A 17,172-nucleotide genomic window follows, 5' to 3' on the forward strand; every position below is an offset into this window, starting at 1 on the left:
CTCACCTAGCTCTATTTTACTCGATTTCATGGTCGCAACGTCCACGGACACGTCGGTGGCGCATTTTTCGCATGGCAGCTCACGTCACCTCGTTGCCGTGTCCACTCGTCTTGAAAATCTCTCAAAGATCGTGTTGGCCCATTCGGCGGCTGCTCTCATTGCCATGGAAGTTCTAGATCAGTATCAAAGTCACGTCAGGTGCGCGAAAATAATCATGGTTACTTCAAATTACTCCAAAGCTAAATCAAGTAAAAAAGCCCGCTGTAGTGCCGCATAGCCTTACTAGCAGAACTGCAGCTAGGGACTCGGCACAACTCCAGTTGCGAGCTCTGAAAGTTAGGAGATATTCAGACTTGGTGACATTAGGACCAGCTCGGACCAATGGTTTTCCAACCGAAACGGCCGCGGGGAGCGGTATGGACTGCGGCGGCTTATGTTCGTTTCTCAGAAATCCATTCTAAACACTCGGTTTCCTGCGACCTACTTCACTCGCATCCAAATCTTGAACGCAGGCTGCAAGGAGCGTCCCACAAATTTCAAGCATGTCCCTTTCGAGAAGTAGGCAGCTGCAGGGACAAATAATCTAACTGAGTCCGGGGGTCAAATCAAACAAAAAAATTCAACCGTGGAAGACCGGAACGCCCTTCCTCACCATCTAACAAAAGGGTCGTGGGGCACACTTGGTCTTTTACGCGGTGCCAAAAGTGTTCTCGCCCGAATAGGTGATGTATAGGAATCTGCAAATCACTGGTTAGACCACGGCGCCAAAGATGTGGAAGTGTTGGCTTTAGCACTGGGGCGCATACCCGTCTTCATCCTTGTGCTCCTCATAAATGCTGCTCATAAGAGCTGCAGTTGGCGGTAGCACCTCATCGACGAAGATAAAGATTGCCTTCTCTGGCGACAGCTTGATTCTCTTGCGAATGACATACACGAACTGCCCGACTGTCAAATCTGATGGCACAAGATATTTCTTCTTGTCGATGGTGGCGATGTCGCTCTTCTCCACCTTTTCGCATATGACCTAGACGAGGACCAAAGTCAGCCTTTTGTCAACTTCATAGCGCCGGTGAGATGCATTCATTTTGCCAGCGGTAAGTCAGGAAAGAGGGTCGTCGCAGGTGAGTGTCGAGTTGATCCCTGATTTAACGTATGACGCTTACTGGAATGCGATCCGCGTATTTCTGGCGAATGCGCTCGGCCTCAGCCTTGCGCTTTTCGAAAGGGTGTTCGTCCTTGAACTTGCTTCGCATAATGACTGAATGTTGGATCGGCACGAATGTGCTGGTGATGGCTAGTGCCGTGGTTGCACGCCTGTTGCGGTCAGATACGTGACAAGTAGGTCGAAACTCGATGTATGGTGTAAGGGATCCAAGGGTGTTGATGAGAAGGAGAGTTGCTCGAAGGGAGGAGATGATGTGTTGCATAAAGCAATAGGCAGGTGATGACGAGGCAGCAGACCACGGTGAAAGAGGGGTGTTGAAGATGACCAAATCAAAGAGAGTGTGTGGCGGGCTATGCGGTCAGTGACAGGCACGAGGCCGAAAGCGCGGGGAGTGACTCGGCTAGTCCAAATTTGGGAAGGTCTCAAAGCTGCACCAGCCGAATCGCTGGAAGCTTGTATTGAACCCTAGTGCAAATAATAAAATCATGAGGACACAGTACATCCTTTCATCTTTTAGAGTCACTATACTGAAGAGCCTCTATCAGACTACCTGACATCGAGCTACTGAGGCATTGCGCTTTTGCTGCTGACTCGGCCAAATGCTTGGACAAACTGCCGGTGTTCAACGATTGTGTGAGTCTCAATGGCAGTCGTTGGCTGACCATGTGCATGCACACTGCATGCACGGTTAACATGTCTGGGCGATGGCCAGTTAGCACGAGTAAGTTCGCAGTCTCTGAACCTCAGAGGATGGAAATCAGGCCTGCGAGAGACGTTGATGTATTCAATTCAAATGCTACCAGAATTTGGATTTTCGGTGTATTCAGGAGCACCTGGCCGAGCAACCGAGCGATTGAATTTTGCCCAAAACATTTGAATGAAAATTGATCGCCCGGTCGCCTCCTTTCTACGCATACTCTGTACGGAGTAACTACCTAGGTACTTAAGTATACATCAGGTACGGAGTACCTAAGTACCTACTTGAGCTACAAGAGGTGGAGCTCGGTTGCTGGCAAGGCCGAGTCCGTGGTGGGAACAGCAGACTTGGCAAGAGAATCGTACGTTCGATGTTCCAGCCTTCCAGGACAACATCAACCAACCACACACCCGATTCTGCCTGAACTGCCACGTACATATTCGATGTAACTATTGCAGGAACTTGCAGTCACCGTTGAAATCATTGCAGAACACCTGGCGCCGGACCATTGGGAAAGCTGCAAGGCACCGTGGCTCCATCATCCATTCCAGGCCGCTTGACTTCTTCTTGACGATGGTCTCATCCACTTCACAAACGCAGCGGCTTCTTTCTGGGCTTCGCCGTCGCTCGTGGGCTGTTCCAGCTCACTGTCGCAATGGCACTTCCAAGCTAGGCCGACGTGTTGCGTCCACTTCTGCCGACTACCAAACTCGTCGACCAGTTTGGATTCCAATCTGGGCTGGAGGTCTGGCGCTTATAACCGGAGTGTCATGGGCGCTCCAATCAGTGAGTTACAAGATTATTGTTGTTGTTGTCTTATTTTTCGCACTCAATAGCTCATCATCACTCTCACCTGCAGGCAACAGCGAACCCAGCGAGGCTCGATGCAACGACTCTCGCAGAGAAAGATGCCTTGAAAAAGAGGGAGGCGGCAATTAACGAGGACTCCCCCATGAGACTCCGGATGGAGAAATTTATCAAGGAGCAACAGGAAATTATCGTCAGAGAACTTGAAAAAGTGGACGGCAAAAAGTTTCGCAGAGATGAGTGGACTCGAGAAAATGGCGGCGGCGGCATGTCTTGTGTTCTCCAAGACGGCATCGTATTTGAGAAAGCTGGCGTCAACATTAGTGTGGTGTACGGGTCCCTTCCAAAGCCGGCCATACAGAAGATGCACGCAAACCACAAAATGCTCGATCCGAGTATGGAGTCGCTAGACTTCTTTGCCGCCGGCCTGAGCATGGTTCTGCACCCTAAGAATCCCATGGCACCCACAGTCCACCTGAACTACAGATATTTTGAAACAGCGAATCCAGACGGCTCATCCCAAGCTTGGTGGTTTGGCGGAGGCAGTGATCTAACACCCGCATACCTCTTCGACGAGGATGCCATCCATTTCCACAAGACACTCAAGACCGCCTGCGATTCCCACGATAAGACATACTATCCACGTTTCAAGAAGTGGTGCGACGAGTATTTTTATAACAAGCATCGAGGCGAATGCCGCGGTGTTGGAGGTATATTCTTCGATGACCTCGATGACTCGGAAAGTGACCAAGAGAACACCTTCGCTTTCATCCAGGACTGCTTAAAATCATTCATACCATCATACCTTCCCATCCTTGAAAAACGTAAGGATATGCCTTTTACAGCAGAAGAGAAGGATTGGCAGCAAATCCGACGTGGCAAGTACGTCGAATTTAATCTTGTGCACGATCGGGGGACTGCTTTTGGACTGAACACTCCGGGATCGCGGGTAGAAAGTATACTCGTCAGCCTGCCCCTAACCGCGAGCTGGAAGTACATGCATGAGCCAGAACCAAAAAGTAGGGAGCAGCGTCTCGTAGACGTGTTGAAATATCCGAAGGACTGGGTTTAAGCTTCGATACCCACAAAATCAAGGCGGCGTTTGGCCCGGCAGTTTCTGCGTCATGTATAACAGGAACGCTCCGTTTTACGTTGAGTAGAGCTGGATAAGATTTAGAAGAGGAAGTAAGTTTGAGATCATATGTCAAAGTAAATGTTCATATCTTGGTTATTTGTGGGCGGAGCGGAATAAATGGGCTCTCTCCGACCACCTCCCAATTCCGGCGAACAGAGCATCATATTGCGTGGTGTATGTAAGGACTGTTTGTGATCAGTCATGTGCGTCCACACGGCCACAGCCGCCTGTTAGCACTGCGCCCGCGACTCCCGAGGACACTCTGGCACTAACCACTGCTCGACTGCCGCGACGACATCGCTGGCGGACAGGACTATTGTTCTTTCTTCTTGTTTATGTACTTTATTACCATGTCGTTTTGAATGGCTTAGGCTGAATTTTGCCGCTGAAACCAGCGTCTCACGATGACGCCGGGGCCTCTTCCCGGCCACAACACAATATTAACTTCACTCTTGGCTTCATTGTCCGAATCGTCCCGCGTTGCTCTTGAGCAGCCCAACGACACCCCCCAGCAGGTTTCGCAAGAGGCTTCGACAAGGGAACTTCGCAGTGCCATGCTGACACTCCATGTCTTGTTCCCCGATCTCGTCTTGCCTGCTTTGGACTTGATAGATAGGCGGCTGATTGAGAAATTTCAACTTACCACAGATGTCTCAGTTGGAAGAGAAATAGGTCCAGTTAACGACACTGACCAAGGATTTGGTCGACGGCGGACAGCTCGGAACGATGAAACAACAGAATTTGGCCAAAACAGGCCGTCGGTCTATGCTGTTGGACGACTTCTCTCTACATCCCTTCGTTTGAACGCGGCTGAGGCAAAAGTCATACCGAAACCGCGTGTTGTGCACCTCACGGCCTGGAATTGCTCATGCACCAGCTTCGCTATTTCTAAATACTGCAGCCGACGTTCGAATAACGGGCAGCTTGGCTGTATTGACTCTGGGTCGGAATGGCCGCCGCCGCATGCACCACGATGTCTTGCCTTTGTAAACGGAGACTGCTTACCCCGCTGCAAACATCTTCTAGCTTGCTGGTTCGTAGAAAGATCAGGGCATCTATTCGCGGACAATGCTACAAGAAATCTTGTTTCAGACTATGAGATGGCAGCTCTCATGTCAACAGTTTGATCCCAGCCGAGAAGGACGGAGATTATCCTGCCAGCCACGTTATTTCCCCAAATGATGAAGGAACACACAAAACAGGGTGAAGAGAATATCAATGGGCTGATCGTGCGTTGTCTATCTACAAATAACGAAATGTACATAAGCATGGTACATGTAGCCTTAGATCTCGGTGGCAAGGTCCGAATAACATCTCAGAAGCCCGAAATACAGAGGAGGCTTATGTATGACCGGCCATCTAAGCCCGCTATTTCCTTTTGTCCTTGCCGTCCTTCTGTTTGTCACTACCCCCCTTGGGTTCGCCGTTATGCCCGCTGACACTGTTTTCCTTTTTATCATCTTTGATAGCATTTTCTTCTTTCTTAGCCTCCTTCTCATCCTGTTGCTGTCTGTTCTGTATCTTATTTTCTATAAGATCATGGAATGCGGTGATGGCACGTATCAAGCTGCTCAGGTAAATAGCCATGAGTTGATCGTTGGTTTTAGTGCTCATAGCATACGCTAGTTCCCCGCCGCGAGATTTCCCATCCACCTCGGGAGAGGACAAGTTTGGCAGAAGATTGAAGACATCTTGCAGGTTGCCAAGAATTGCATGATTGACTGGCAGTTGACCATCTAGCACCTTCTGAAGATATGCGCCAATGTCTCTCAACCGCAAATGAAGGCCCTGAAGCGACTGAAGCTGGTTTGTAACGCGTGTAGATAGAGTGCCAACGGCGACGTCTCGGATATCTCGTAGTAAATGTTCGACACCAATTTCCTCTGCCTCTTCAGCTTCGATTATAGAAGGCGTATGGACAAATGTTCTGGAAGTCGTCGTGCCATCCTTGCGCGCGTGTTAATACCTACAAAAGGGGAGGCAAAGGCACAGATGAGAGCAGGACACGGGACGCAAAGCCAGGCCTGTCGACTGTGCAGGCCTACGCGCGTACACAGGCTCTTGCGGAGGTCTACTTACATCTTTGATTTCCTCAACAGCAAAGTAGGCGTCGGTTGGCACTCCTGATTCTTTCGGCTGGACATCTATGATGACGAGCAACGGATTAGGAGTATACCTTTTGAACAGCTCGTTGATCTCGAGATCTGAGGCCCGTAGCTTCGGGCCAGAGTGATACCACCCAATCAACTTCTCTCTGGCATTGACCTTCTTAAACATGTCGTTCATGGACTCGACGTAGTTATGGTCCAGAAACCAGACTGAAGGGTCTGTGTCGTCTTCTTCGAAAGGCACTGGGTCATGGTGCTGGTCAGATATGGCTACTCGGCCAATTCCCGATAATACATTGTATGTGGTACGTACCGGCAAAGCTGTTTGACACTCTTGCATTTTTGCCGTCATTTTGGCCTAGGAGCACACCAACTACTCTTCTCTTTGTTTTATTCTGAACCGTTCGATTGTAGTGATCTACCGCTGAAAGTAGCACAAGAGGGGCAACGGAAACGTTTCTGGTGACGAGAGATAGAGTTTCGGCAGTGGTGGTGGGCATCTTCTTGTTCAGCAGAACCTGGGTATCAGGTTCTGCAGACAACGTATGGCGGTGTACTATCGAAGTTGTCGAGAAAGTTGAACGGCCCCAAGGATGACTCCTTGACTTGCGTACGTGTGCGCGCGGCTGCCTTGCTGGAATCCGTACTAGCTAGCTGCCTTCCCGAATGAAAGGAGGCTTTTTGTGAGTGGCTATCTGGGCGACACGCAACGAAATTTCAGCAAAAGTTATCAGAAGGGAGAGATGAAAAGTGAGAAGAAACAAGATTGGGAGGCTTGGAGGCTTTGGATTACCAGGCGAATGAGGTCAGCCTGTTGTTAGGGAGTCGATGCACTGCAGTTACAGACTTCAGTTGCAGGATACAATTATAAAGTGGCTGGCAGGCTACAGCGCGTCTAGGCGAGGTCAGGACTGGCGGTCACGTGGGCACAACGCTCGGGCTAAGATAGGTTGGGTACATCAAGACAACTTTCTACTGGTGACCATGGGATCTACTCCGTAGACTGATGTAACTTATTTGCCTGATGTCAAGCATGGCGTACCTAGGAGGCACCTAGTTTCAGCTTGGTTATGTTTCATTTCAGTATAATAACCTCGCGGGTGTGTTGGGGACACTGTCGTGAGTTACATGAGGTATGCAGCTATTGGATGCTTACACCACGGACTTGGTAAGTAAAAGTTGCGCAATGGTGGTTCGGTGTGCAATACACCTTGGCCAACTACCCAAGTACTTAAGTAACTTGGTTCTTGATAAGGCATATTTTCAAGGGCAGAATGCAGGTATCTGACAAGATACAAAGTAGAGAGAACGGCACTATAAGCGAGATGGTTGCAGAGGAAGTTCCTTCTTGAGGGTTTGAACATAGTGGGGGGCACATCAACGGGCCATGGCGAAACACACGTTTTATTTGAGAAGTACTTAAGTAGGTGCTTAACGTAATGGCACGGTAAGCCTGACTTGAGAATCCATTGACGCAAGCACGTACGTACCTAGGTACTTAACCTAATGAAACTGTGTTGCTGTTGTACTCGACTCGTACTTACTTAAAGTGCCTATTACCTACCTACTTCCTAGGTACTTACTTACCTAGGTAGGTAGGTACCTAGGCTGGGTAGAAGTTCGAGGATAGGGACAGTTACTTGGAAGGTACCTAGATAGTCACTCTCCGCACATGCATGCACTCGGTATCGAGAAAGAACTACGGAGTACGGAGTAGCAACCACTACTATCACTCACTACCCGTAGTTCTACGGAGCACTACAGGACCCAGGCAAACCAATCAGGACGTCAGCGTGGTACGGAGCTCAGGCAAAGAAGTAAGTACCTTGGTACTTACTTAAGTAGTAGTCGACAAAATCACAAGAGACCCGTGGTCTTACTATTTCATAACCCGCGCCTTGGTTCTGCCGACAACGCTTCTTCACGTCTCCAATTTCCCTTCCTTCTCCTCTGTGTTGAGCTCAATTCATGCAACTCGCCACCCGGTACGCATGCTATCCGCACCTGGAAGGCTCCAATTGACCAATTGGCTTCGCAGCGTTTAAACCTAACCCTTCCACCTTTTTGCGATCATGGGTTTTGTCGAAGATGAGTTGAAGCAGCTAAACGAGGTCATGGGCAACCTCGACTCGCGCATCAAGCAGCTGGAGAAGCGCGCAACGGGCTCCTCTCCCTCCACCGAAGAGATTCGCATGGTCATTATGGGACCCCCCGGAGCTGGTAAGAGCACTATGTGATGCCTTTCACCACTCGGGACGCTGGATAACCTCGATTTTCCAGGCAAAGGAACTCAGGCGCTGAAGATTAAGGAACGATTCTCCTGCTGCCATCTGGTACGTCTCTAGTCTTCATACCCAAGTAATATCCCACTCCATTATATCATCATTCTGTTTTTTTCTGACCATCCATGTTCTCGCACTATACACAGGCCACGGGCGACATGCTGCGTTCTCAGGTTGCAAAGAAAACTCCACTTGGTCGAGAGGCAAAGAAGATCATGGATCAGGGTGGCCTCGTAAGCGACAACATTGTCATCGGAATGATTAAAGAAGAGCTGGAAAACAACAAAGAGTGTCAAGGAGGGTATGCTTGCAGTTTCCTTAAGTTTGCACTGGAATCAAGTCTTTGCTCACCAAACGTTCAGTTTCATCCTTGATGGATTTCCCCGCACGGTTCCTCAGGCGGAAGGTCTTGACTCCATGCTCCAAGCGCGGAACCAGAAGCTTCAGCATGCTGTCGAGCTGCAGATTGATGACTCGTTGCTCGTTGCACGCATTACCGGTCGCTTGATCCACCTTGCTTCGGGTCGGTCCTATCACAGCACATTTAATCCCCCAAAGGAGCCCATGAAGGATGATATCACGGGCGAGCCTCTTGTTCAGCGGAGTGATGACAATGCAGATGCATTGAAGAAGCGTCTAGTCACATATCATAAGCAGACGACCCCTGTTGTTGAGTATTATCAAAAGACCGGCATATGGAAAGGACTCGACGCTAGCCAACAACCTGGACAGGTATGGGAGAACATGCTAGGTATCTTGGAAGGAAATAAGATTCATGGACCCGGTTTATTGAGTCGAATTTCCGGCAAGAACTAGAGGCATCCTGTAGTGTTGCCACTCACGGAATGAAAAGCAGTACTAGTTTCAGCAACCCCCGTCTTTCAAGAAGATAGGTATACTATGTAGTCTTATGGTCTAGATTTAATCTGCATGTATCAAAACAACCACAAACACAAGTTTCTGGATAATATTCGCCATTCGCCAATGGAATCAACAATCGCCCGCTTTTACCGTGTAGATTGAGTAATAGCATAGCTAGCGGAATTCTAATTCTCCTTGCGCATCATGACTTCACAAGCTTCAGTTGCTGCTCCAAATACGCCCCCTGACCAGTCATATAGTCGGGTAGCTTTCTGAAATTGAGCGCTTAAGCTTCTGATGTTGTCATGGATGGATTTTTGGGTATCAGTTGGTTTTACTAGAGACACCTACCAACCTGGGTACGTGTTTTGAGCCGCCCGTACTACAAAGTCTTGGGGCCCGGTACCACGTCCTCATCTACACGACAAGTGACAGCGGGGACAATACTTGGCGGGATTTCTCGGTGAAGAATGGTTGAGAACATTCTTGAATAACGATACTGACATCATCCATGAAATTTTGAAGGACACTCAGATGTGCAGTAGATTTACGAAGGCGAGGTGGAGCATGTCTTCACCCAGACTAGGTTTAGAACCAGTAGACTTCAGGTGGTATGAAGACGATTAGTCGGTAAAGATATGATGCCACTGAGTGAGCTCAACTGGGTCTTGGAGGATATGAGAGGACGGTGCGTAGTCATTGCATGACAAGGCAGGCCTCCTCACCGTCGTGAGCGTTGGGGCAGAAAATATGGCAATCCATCATTATTTGAATGACCAGGATGTGAAGCTCTAGCGCAATAGAATCAGTTTGCACATTTGGATTTGACAAGGCCACCTCCGGTTCCAACTAACCCTTCAAGATAGTCTAATAAAGTCCCGACCGGCAGCATATCCATGCGGCCTAGGCCAGGATTGGAAGATCGAAGAACCCTACCACCGAATAGCACACGAATATAATATTTGGATGGATTACACGAGGAGTTGTTGGGCAAAGCCGGAGCCGTCGTTCCTGGGCTAGACAAACAGGAGCAAGCGGACAAAAGTCGAGATGGCCCAGAGCACTCTGCGGGGGGTGGGTGTGTGGTGGTTGGAGAAACACTTGCTGAAGTAATGTTGCTTTGACAAAGTTTATTTGCTGATGTCAAATGCTGGAACATATACCAAAGGCATTTGTCTTGGTGGCAACCGGTTGCAACGGGCTTCGTTGGGCTTGGGCTTAATCCATCGCGGTTTCGCTTGTACAACTCGAACACTACTTCTGCACCCATCCCTGGCCAGACCATCTCATCAATCTGCAAGATGGAGAGTAGGCGAGACAGGGATCCGTCATGAGCTATGTTGTGGAAGTAGCGTATGCCACTCGATCCACAAATAACATCACGCAGATGGGCAGTGAGCTGTGCAATCCAGACTCCAAGGGATGCCACACTAGCAGGGAGTGACGAGGGATGATCACGATATATTTGACTGTATTCCCAGTTTCCCAAACGATAGACCGCATTAGCAAGGTTCTGCGTCACGCAGGTGGTGCTGTTCTGGCCGTCAACTAGCTTGCACGGCAAGGGTCTAGCATGGCATTGTCTGGCCGAGAGGTTGTCATAGTAGTGGTCGAATGAAGAGTGGAATCCTCCATCCGTGGCGGGAACTCCCGAGATATCGTCAAGCGTACTGAACAAAACCGCGGACGCCTCTAGATGCTTTTGCCAATCAGGATTTCGGTTGGATTTGATAGCATTGAAGAGTGTGTCAGCCGAGTTACAAGCGTATTGTGGCTCCAGGCTGTCGATTCCTGGGGCCTGTGGAAAAGCACACAAATTTTGTTAGCAGCAGGTCAAGAAGTAGGTCAAGTGAGCTACGGAAGGAAGAGCGGCGATACAAGTGATGAGAAGTCAACGGAAGTCCAGAGGCAAGTTGCTCGGGAGAAGAGAGTAGTCCTGGCGTGTAACATACTTCAATAATCAGTGGATACGGATCGTTTGTCGCCCACATGCCGCTAACTATCATGCCAGCAACCTGGCTCGTTATAGCATTATTGGTGACACGATATCGCACAGACGATCTGTAATCGGAATTCCTTGACGGCAGAAATCCCAAAAGATCATGGTACACGGCGTACAGATCAGCACCATGCTGCCACGAGTCGCTTAGACCGCCCGACGTAATTTGAGGAAAGTTGCAGCTTCCAACCCAGCCAGGTGGCAGAAATGGGTTTGTCGGAGAAATGTGTCCTTGCCGAAACACTGGGGAGGACTTCTTTCCTTTGAAAGGCTCACCGTAGAGAAACAAGCGTACATCATCGCAATTCCACTGATACGGCTCCACAGGAAAAGCGTTCGAGGCGTACGGCGTCCGCTTGTGGTGCCTGTGAATCTGCAAAAATCAATTAGGAAATGGCATTAATTGGGAAGAAAAGCGGGTCTGCAGTCGTAGTCGCTTCAACATACCAATTCAACATATTGTAATTCAAATGCTCCGTCAGCTACAAGGTATTCGGCTGGTCGAACATGGGGCATATTGCACCAGTTGTATTCTCCATATTCACGGTCGGGGGTATTCGATGAGTTAAAAATGAACCCATAGACCTCGTTGGAACCGAGCGCTGAGGTAAGATTGTTGAGCTGTGTGTTTGCGGGAGCGTGCCAGCCTGTGTCGATAGCTCTCATGTCGAAGAGGGATGACGAGGAAGTTGCTATCGCCAAACGTAGCAGCAGTTGGAGCAGTAGCACGACTAGGGCAAAAGGTACATGAGACGCCTTCATATTTTGTGATCAAGCTACATACCTACATAGCGTCATGAGTGTCGCTTTCCTCCCTTCTCCGTGCTTGTCGGCTGGCGAAATGAGTCTGGATGCGGGAGTTCGGTCGCAACGTCACCGAACCTAGCAGGCTACTTACCTAAGGTAGGACATGACGGCAGGAAGTTTGTTTTTCCATTTATAGATTGGGAGGCCATCGAATTATGGAGAAACTCCCTGTAGGTAGTACCTCACTGCCTACTTACTGAAGTAAGTACTACTAGGTGTCTGGTAACGTTATTTAATCCCCCCTTTTGACTACTAAAGTACGTAGGTTGACTGTCAGCCAATAGATAGTTGTTCTCTGTGCATGAGCGAGTGGATGAACCAGCCGCCGCCCACGTGGACGCCAGGGACATGGAAGTCAAGGCGCCAAAGCATCAATTGCTACAAGTATGCCTAGGCTCGTACGTATTACATGTTAATGTATCCCCACGTGATGTCTCTAAAACGCTTTTGTGAGTCTGCTGTCTCAGCAATAAATGACACTAGGGTCCACGAGATCTTTCAAATCCATACTGCGTCATGCGGTTCTATCTTCGATACCCGACCAAGTGCCTACACACCTACTAAGTACCTAGGTAGGTAGGGGGCAGCCATCTAGCTATGACAGAAATACCCGTCAGCGCCCAAGTGGCTAGTACACCTATTTTTTTCCTTGCCGGATAACTCTGCCCCAACTGCCGGACCCCAAACTCGACATAGAGCCTTTGAGCGCGTCATGAATTGGTTCTGCGGCCGCGGCTCGGGCCACGGGGGCGACCTCTAGGCCTTCCTCTCCCTCTTCTTCCCCCCCTCTTTCCCCCACGACAGCCGGCATAGCCTGATTCGGTTGGAGCACGTTCTCCGCTGTCCAGCCAGCTTGCCGGGATGTCACTGTCATTGCTTTCATCGCTAGATGCTATCGCCGCGTCTGCTGTGCTCTCATGCTCATGCTCGTCTTCGCTGGACACCATATCAGTCAGTCTAACGACAGTTTTCTGGCTAACGGGCATATCTGACGGTTTGTAAACGGGTAGTTGTTCATCGTCTGAGATATCAGTGATTCGTCCCTTGACCGCCGGGCTTGTTTGTGTACCAAGCAGATTTTGCGACTCATGACGACGGCTACTTTCTGTGCGACCAGCCACTGACGTTCCCACTCGACACAAATCTTTATTCGCAGACTCTGGTGCTTCAGAATCATGTATTTCATCGTCCCTGACGTTCAACAAACCACTGGCAGTAGCTTTTCGCGTCCCAATCTTAAACTTTCTCCCTCTGAGAGCCAATCTTTGGGCCATTGACATGAATGGCTGGTCTGCAGACTTCAAGTCTCTTAACTGGGAGGCACGGCTCTTCGAGTCTAGTCGCATTATCTTTCCTTTGGGATTAGAGCGGGTCCCAGTCACTACACGGCCAACATTTTTGAGTTTACGCTCTTGGGATATTCCGACCGTCCCAGCTCCACGCCCAGATCCGACACGGGTTGGTAAAGACAGCCCAGCTGGGGAACTGCTTCTTGGCTCTTGATTATTGCTCAACTTCACACTGGAAGTGTCGAAAACCTCGCCTGGATATTCATCTTGATCTCCCAATGCTGCTGTTTTTGCAGTTGTTGGTGCATCCGATTGCTTTAAGGAGACGATCATTGATTTCCTTGGCCGACCACGCGTGTGGATCCCTGGCGCGGGGCTTATTGGGTTGGCCGTTGATGTAGAGTCGACACGCCTCACATTGACCCGGGAAGGCCGACCAGGAGGCCGACCGCGTCTTTTTCCGCTCCGACTTGACTCGAGGTTTCTTCTTGTTGCCGAGAGTTTCTGCTCAAGTGCCTTCTGCTCAACTAGACCACGTTGATCTTCCGACAGTTGCACAAGTTCGGTCGATTTCGCACTCGTATCGTCCAAAACGAACTCCGGAGCAGATCTCTCGGCAACCGTTTCGCCCTCCTCTATCTCTTCCATGTCAAGATCGTCAACTTCTACGTATGATGCCAGGGGCCTTGCATGCCGAAGGGTGGGTTCCGTGGATATATCTCCAGCGAGGGATCTTGTTGAAGATGGCTCTTGATTTGTATCGTGGTCGTTTGTGAGAGGTCCTATGGCAATGCTCGATTGCGTACGTTTTTGGCGTAATGTGAATGACATTGATGATTCCGTATCAAAGAGAGCGGGGTCCACATTATCCAATATATCTGCACCACTCATATGCCGGATCCTTTTGTGACTAGATCTCCCTACAGTGAAATCCGGGTCCTCACTATCTCGTTTGGCTTTTCTCTTCGCGGCACGAATAGACTTCTTGACAGAATCAGGTACTTCGAGGTCGGCCAGGGGTATAGCAGTAAGAGGAGCGTTATATGGATCAAAGAGAATTTTGTCCGGGGTATCGTCCTGCTCATAGTACCCCATCCCGATGCCATAATTTGAAGCCACAGACGGATCTGGGTAAGGAGATATACAGTCCTGCGCAACCGCTGATCCCCCTAAGTCCGGCCTTGGCTGTGAGTTGTTCCCGGACTCCAATGCCAGTGTGGGATAGTCGCTAACACCTTGTCTTTCAAAACCCCGCGGGTCTTGGTCCGTGTTTGCGACCCTCTGAGAACTATCGCCGTCTTCAGGGAAAGCCTTTCCACCTTCGACTCCAGCCAGCTCGCTTCGTGCTTTAGCGTGGTCGGCTTGTTGCCGCAATCTTTGCATTCTGCGACTGTCTCTGCTCCGGCTTTCCTCTCCAGCAGCCTTCAGCCAGGACAAATTGTGCACGCGAAAATCAACCAGGGCTTCTACACTCCGGTCATCCGCGATTGGCCGAGTATCATGGCCAAGTGACGTGTTCCTGGGGGTATATGGGTTCATGTTTCCTGCCCGACGGCAATGCCCACAATTGCAAATGCCCAAACATTTGGGGCATTGCCAGGTTTCATCCTGCAAGACTGCTTGCGGCATCATATCGAAAGCTCTATAGAGGACACCGTAGCAATATGCCTCTGCACACTCCGGATTCGAGCATTCATGAACTCGATAACTGTAGTCCTTGTGACAGCATACATGACATCGGCGGACTTCGCCCTTCTTTTGTTTTCTTTTTGTTTTTTTCTTGGGGCCATCCTCGACGTCTCCTTGCTCAGAATCGCTTGAAACTTTGCCGAAATCTTGTTTCGTGATGTCTTTCCAGGGGCGCCTGATGAGAGCCTCCTGGCATATCTGTGCCACTGATTTCTTAGCCGATTTTTGTCTAGCTGCCTCAAAAGGAGGAGGTGAGCCATGCAAATCAACGAAGCCATCATTGATAATGACCATTTCACGCCATAGCTCATATTTCTCGCTAAGCTCAGACCAAGACCATTGTTCACACCATTGAAGACCGGATAAGCAAGCACAAGATCTTCCCATGGCGTAACATTCCATGCATATGTCGTATGCATCTTCATCTCCGTCAACAAGAGCCCTTGTGCAATTTTTGCAGGTCAGGAATCGATTGAATATATTGCAGCGGCAGTACGAGCAAGTGACACATGAGTCAAAGGCCAATTTTTCGACGCTCTTCTCTTTGTATGCAAAAGTCTCGTCAACGAGTATTTCCGTGAAAAGAGTGAATAGGGACCTGAAGTCTCCAGCGAGTTGTCTTGCCCGAGGTGAATTTCTGACAATATCTCGTCCGATCCCCATGAGGCTATTCTGGGTCATATCTTCTTGTCTTTCCATTTCTTTCAGGAGTTGATAATACTTGTGGAGAGTAAAATATATCATGGCCTTGTTCTTATACTGTTCATCACGACACACCAGTCTCGCTTTTGGTAGAGCCTCGCGAAGCGCCAGGCACAGAGTCTCAGGGGTGGTGCGATTCCAGGCTACTTTCATTGTTCGTGTGCCTCTGTTCCAGACTTGGTGCGCTGCCAGCGGCGGAATGATAATAAAGTCACCGGCGCGCTGATCCACAAGGTAGACATCGAAAGGTGCCTTTTTCCAGGCGTTGATTTGCGCAAAATGCTTTTCAATCTCAATATCATGACCCAACATGGACAAGAAGTATTCACGGACCACGTCTCGATCTTTACTTTCGGTCATAAACCAGATAGAACTTCCGGGTCTTTCTCCCGGACTGTCACCTGAGGTCTCCACCATGATATTGTGTCCAACAGAGGCACACATCTCACGATGCGCTGGCGTATAGGTACCTTCGTGACCAACATAGCACATCAAGTTTTCGGCCCGCATCTCCTCCGGTAGGCTTGACATAAGGTCCCCGGCGGGAGCTATAGAGCTCGCACCATCTTGCCTATCGCCTCCAGGTGGTTGTGCTGAATTCGATGAACCCGATGTCGTTACATTGTCGTTCAGATAGAATAAGTTGGGATGCAAAATTGTCTGCAGCTCACGTCGCCATTCCACAGGACAGTCGATGTCTTTCAGATAAAGTCGTTGTCGACGCTCGTCACGGTAGTTTTGTGGAGTCCATTGGTTTGTCAGTTGCTTCATTGACCTCAGATAATGTCCGGTCGTCATCGGAATATCTGTTCCGGCATTTATGTCGCGAACATTCTCCTCTGTTGCAAAGCGACATTAGTGACCAGAAAATGGCAAGATTCACCAAAAACTTACCTTTTTTATCATACGTCTTCTCAAGCCAGCTGACATTGAAAAGCTCCTTTGACAAAAGTGCATCCCAGCCATCAATGACTAATGGCTTCCCTCCAGCAATGACATGTATTTGAATAAGTTTTTCAAATCCTTGCTGGCCAAGACGAAGTATTTGAATCCTTGAGACTCTCTGAACCCATTTGAAGTTTGGCGTGCGATCTACTAGGCCCTGCAAGTCAAGGTCCGGTGGAATGGGATCGAATTTGGCCTGTGGGTGAAGTGAAGTTGGCATATTTGCGAGAAGACAACTAGGTAGGACCCCTGCATCTAAATTTTGTCGGCGCGGACCACCAGTAAAGTGAGCTCGATTGCAAGATGAAGAATGAAAAGGGATTTTATAGCTGCGGTTGCATGCGTTTCTTTCAACGTGAGGCACGTGAAATAATGATTGCGGGAATGTGGGAGTGAGTGGTCATGTCGAAACGCGTTAAAAGGTCTGGCTTGTGCAAGGCCGAAGCTTCCTATATGCCTAGGCAAGACAGTGCTCAAAATAGATATCACGTGATGTAAAATTGCATTACCCAGACGTCAAGTTATCTTCTATTTCATTTAATATTCTTATTTCCTCAATGACCAGAGTACTTGAAAGTACTCACATTTCTCTGAGTCAACAAATTTCGTCACAGTACTGTGCCTGAAAGTCGGAAGCTTTAAAGGAGCTGTTTGCTATCATAAGATTGAGGGACACGATTGGTCAT

The 17,172-nt window shown here is 49.2% G+C and overlaps 6 protein-coding genes across 6 annotated transcripts; 2 read left to right on the plus strand and 4 right to left on the minus strand.

Moving 5' to 3' along the window:
- Nucleotides 1–787: 787 nt before the first annotated feature.
- Nucleotides 788–1,253, minus strand: MAM_02953 (microtubule-associated protein; the record flags this gene model as incomplete). The annotated part of the gene is made up of 2 exons (XM_040821752.1): nucleotides 788–1,024; nucleotides 1,164–1,253. 2 exons carry the CDS (start codon nucleotides 1,251–1,253, stop codon nucleotides 788–790), a joined length of 327 nt encoding a protein of 108 aa, XP_040680321.1.
- A 1,561-nt stretch (nucleotides 1,254–2,814) lies between these two features.
- Nucleotides 2,815–3,741, plus strand: MAM_02954 (coproporphyrinogen III oxidase; the record flags this gene model as incomplete). The annotated part of the gene is made up of 1 exon (XM_040821753.1): nucleotides 2,815–3,741. One exon carries the CDS (start codon nucleotides 2,815–2,817, stop codon nucleotides 3,739–3,741), a length of 927 nt encoding a protein of 308 aa, XP_040680322.1.
- A 1,431-nt stretch (nucleotides 3,742–5,172) lies between these two features.
- Nucleotides 5,173–6,412, minus strand: MAM_02955 (proteasome regulatory subunit 12; the record flags this gene model as incomplete). The annotated part of the gene is made up of 3 exons (XM_040821754.1): nucleotides 5,173–5,751; nucleotides 5,884–6,155; nucleotides 6,226–6,412. 3 exons carry the CDS (start codon nucleotides 6,410–6,412, stop codon nucleotides 5,173–5,175), a joined length of 1,038 nt encoding a protein of 345 aa, XP_040680323.1.
- Nucleotides 6,413–7,984: 1,572 nt separating this feature from the next.
- MAM_02956 (Adenylate kinase) lies at nucleotides 7,985–9,010 on the plus strand (the record flags this gene model as incomplete). The annotated part of the gene is made up of 4 exons (XM_040821755.1): nucleotides 7,985–8,132; nucleotides 8,193–8,245; nucleotides 8,341–8,495; nucleotides 8,557–9,010. The coding sequence occupies 4 exons, from the start codon at nucleotides 7,985–7,987 to the stop codon at nucleotides 9,008–9,010; spliced, it is 810 nt and encodes a 269-aa protein (XP_040680324.1).
- A 1,737-nt stretch (nucleotides 9,011–10,747) lies between these two features.
- Nucleotides 10,748–11,966, minus strand: MAM_02957 (Histidine acid phosphatase family protein; the record flags this gene model as incomplete). Its single annotated transcript, XM_040821756.1, has 5 exons — nucleotides 10,748–10,846; nucleotides 11,008–11,427; nucleotides 11,502–11,746; nucleotides 11,843–11,901; nucleotides 11,953–11,966. 5 exons carry the CDS (start codon nucleotides 11,964–11,966, stop codon nucleotides 10,748–10,750), a joined length of 837 nt encoding a protein of 278 aa, XP_040680325.1.
- A 605-nt stretch (nucleotides 11,967–12,571) lies between these two features.
- On the minus strand, nucleotides 12,572–16,706 carry MAM_02958 (JmjC domain-containing protein; the record flags this gene model as incomplete). The annotated part of the gene is made up of 2 exons (XM_040821757.1): nucleotides 12,572–16,380; nucleotides 16,436–16,706. The coding sequence occupies 2 exons, from the start codon at nucleotides 16,704–16,706 to the stop codon at nucleotides 12,572–12,574; spliced, it is 4,080 nt and encodes a 1,359-aa protein (XP_040680326.1).
- Between the last annotated feature and the right edge of the window lie 466 nt (nucleotides 16,707–17,172).

Source organism: Metarhizium album (assembly GCF_000804445.1).
Source record: "Metarhizium album ARSEF 1941 chromosome Unknown scaffold_5, whole genome shotgun sequence".
NCBI lineage: Eukaryota > Fungi > Ascomycota > Sordariomycetes > Hypocreales > Clavicipitaceae > Metarhizium > Metarhizium album.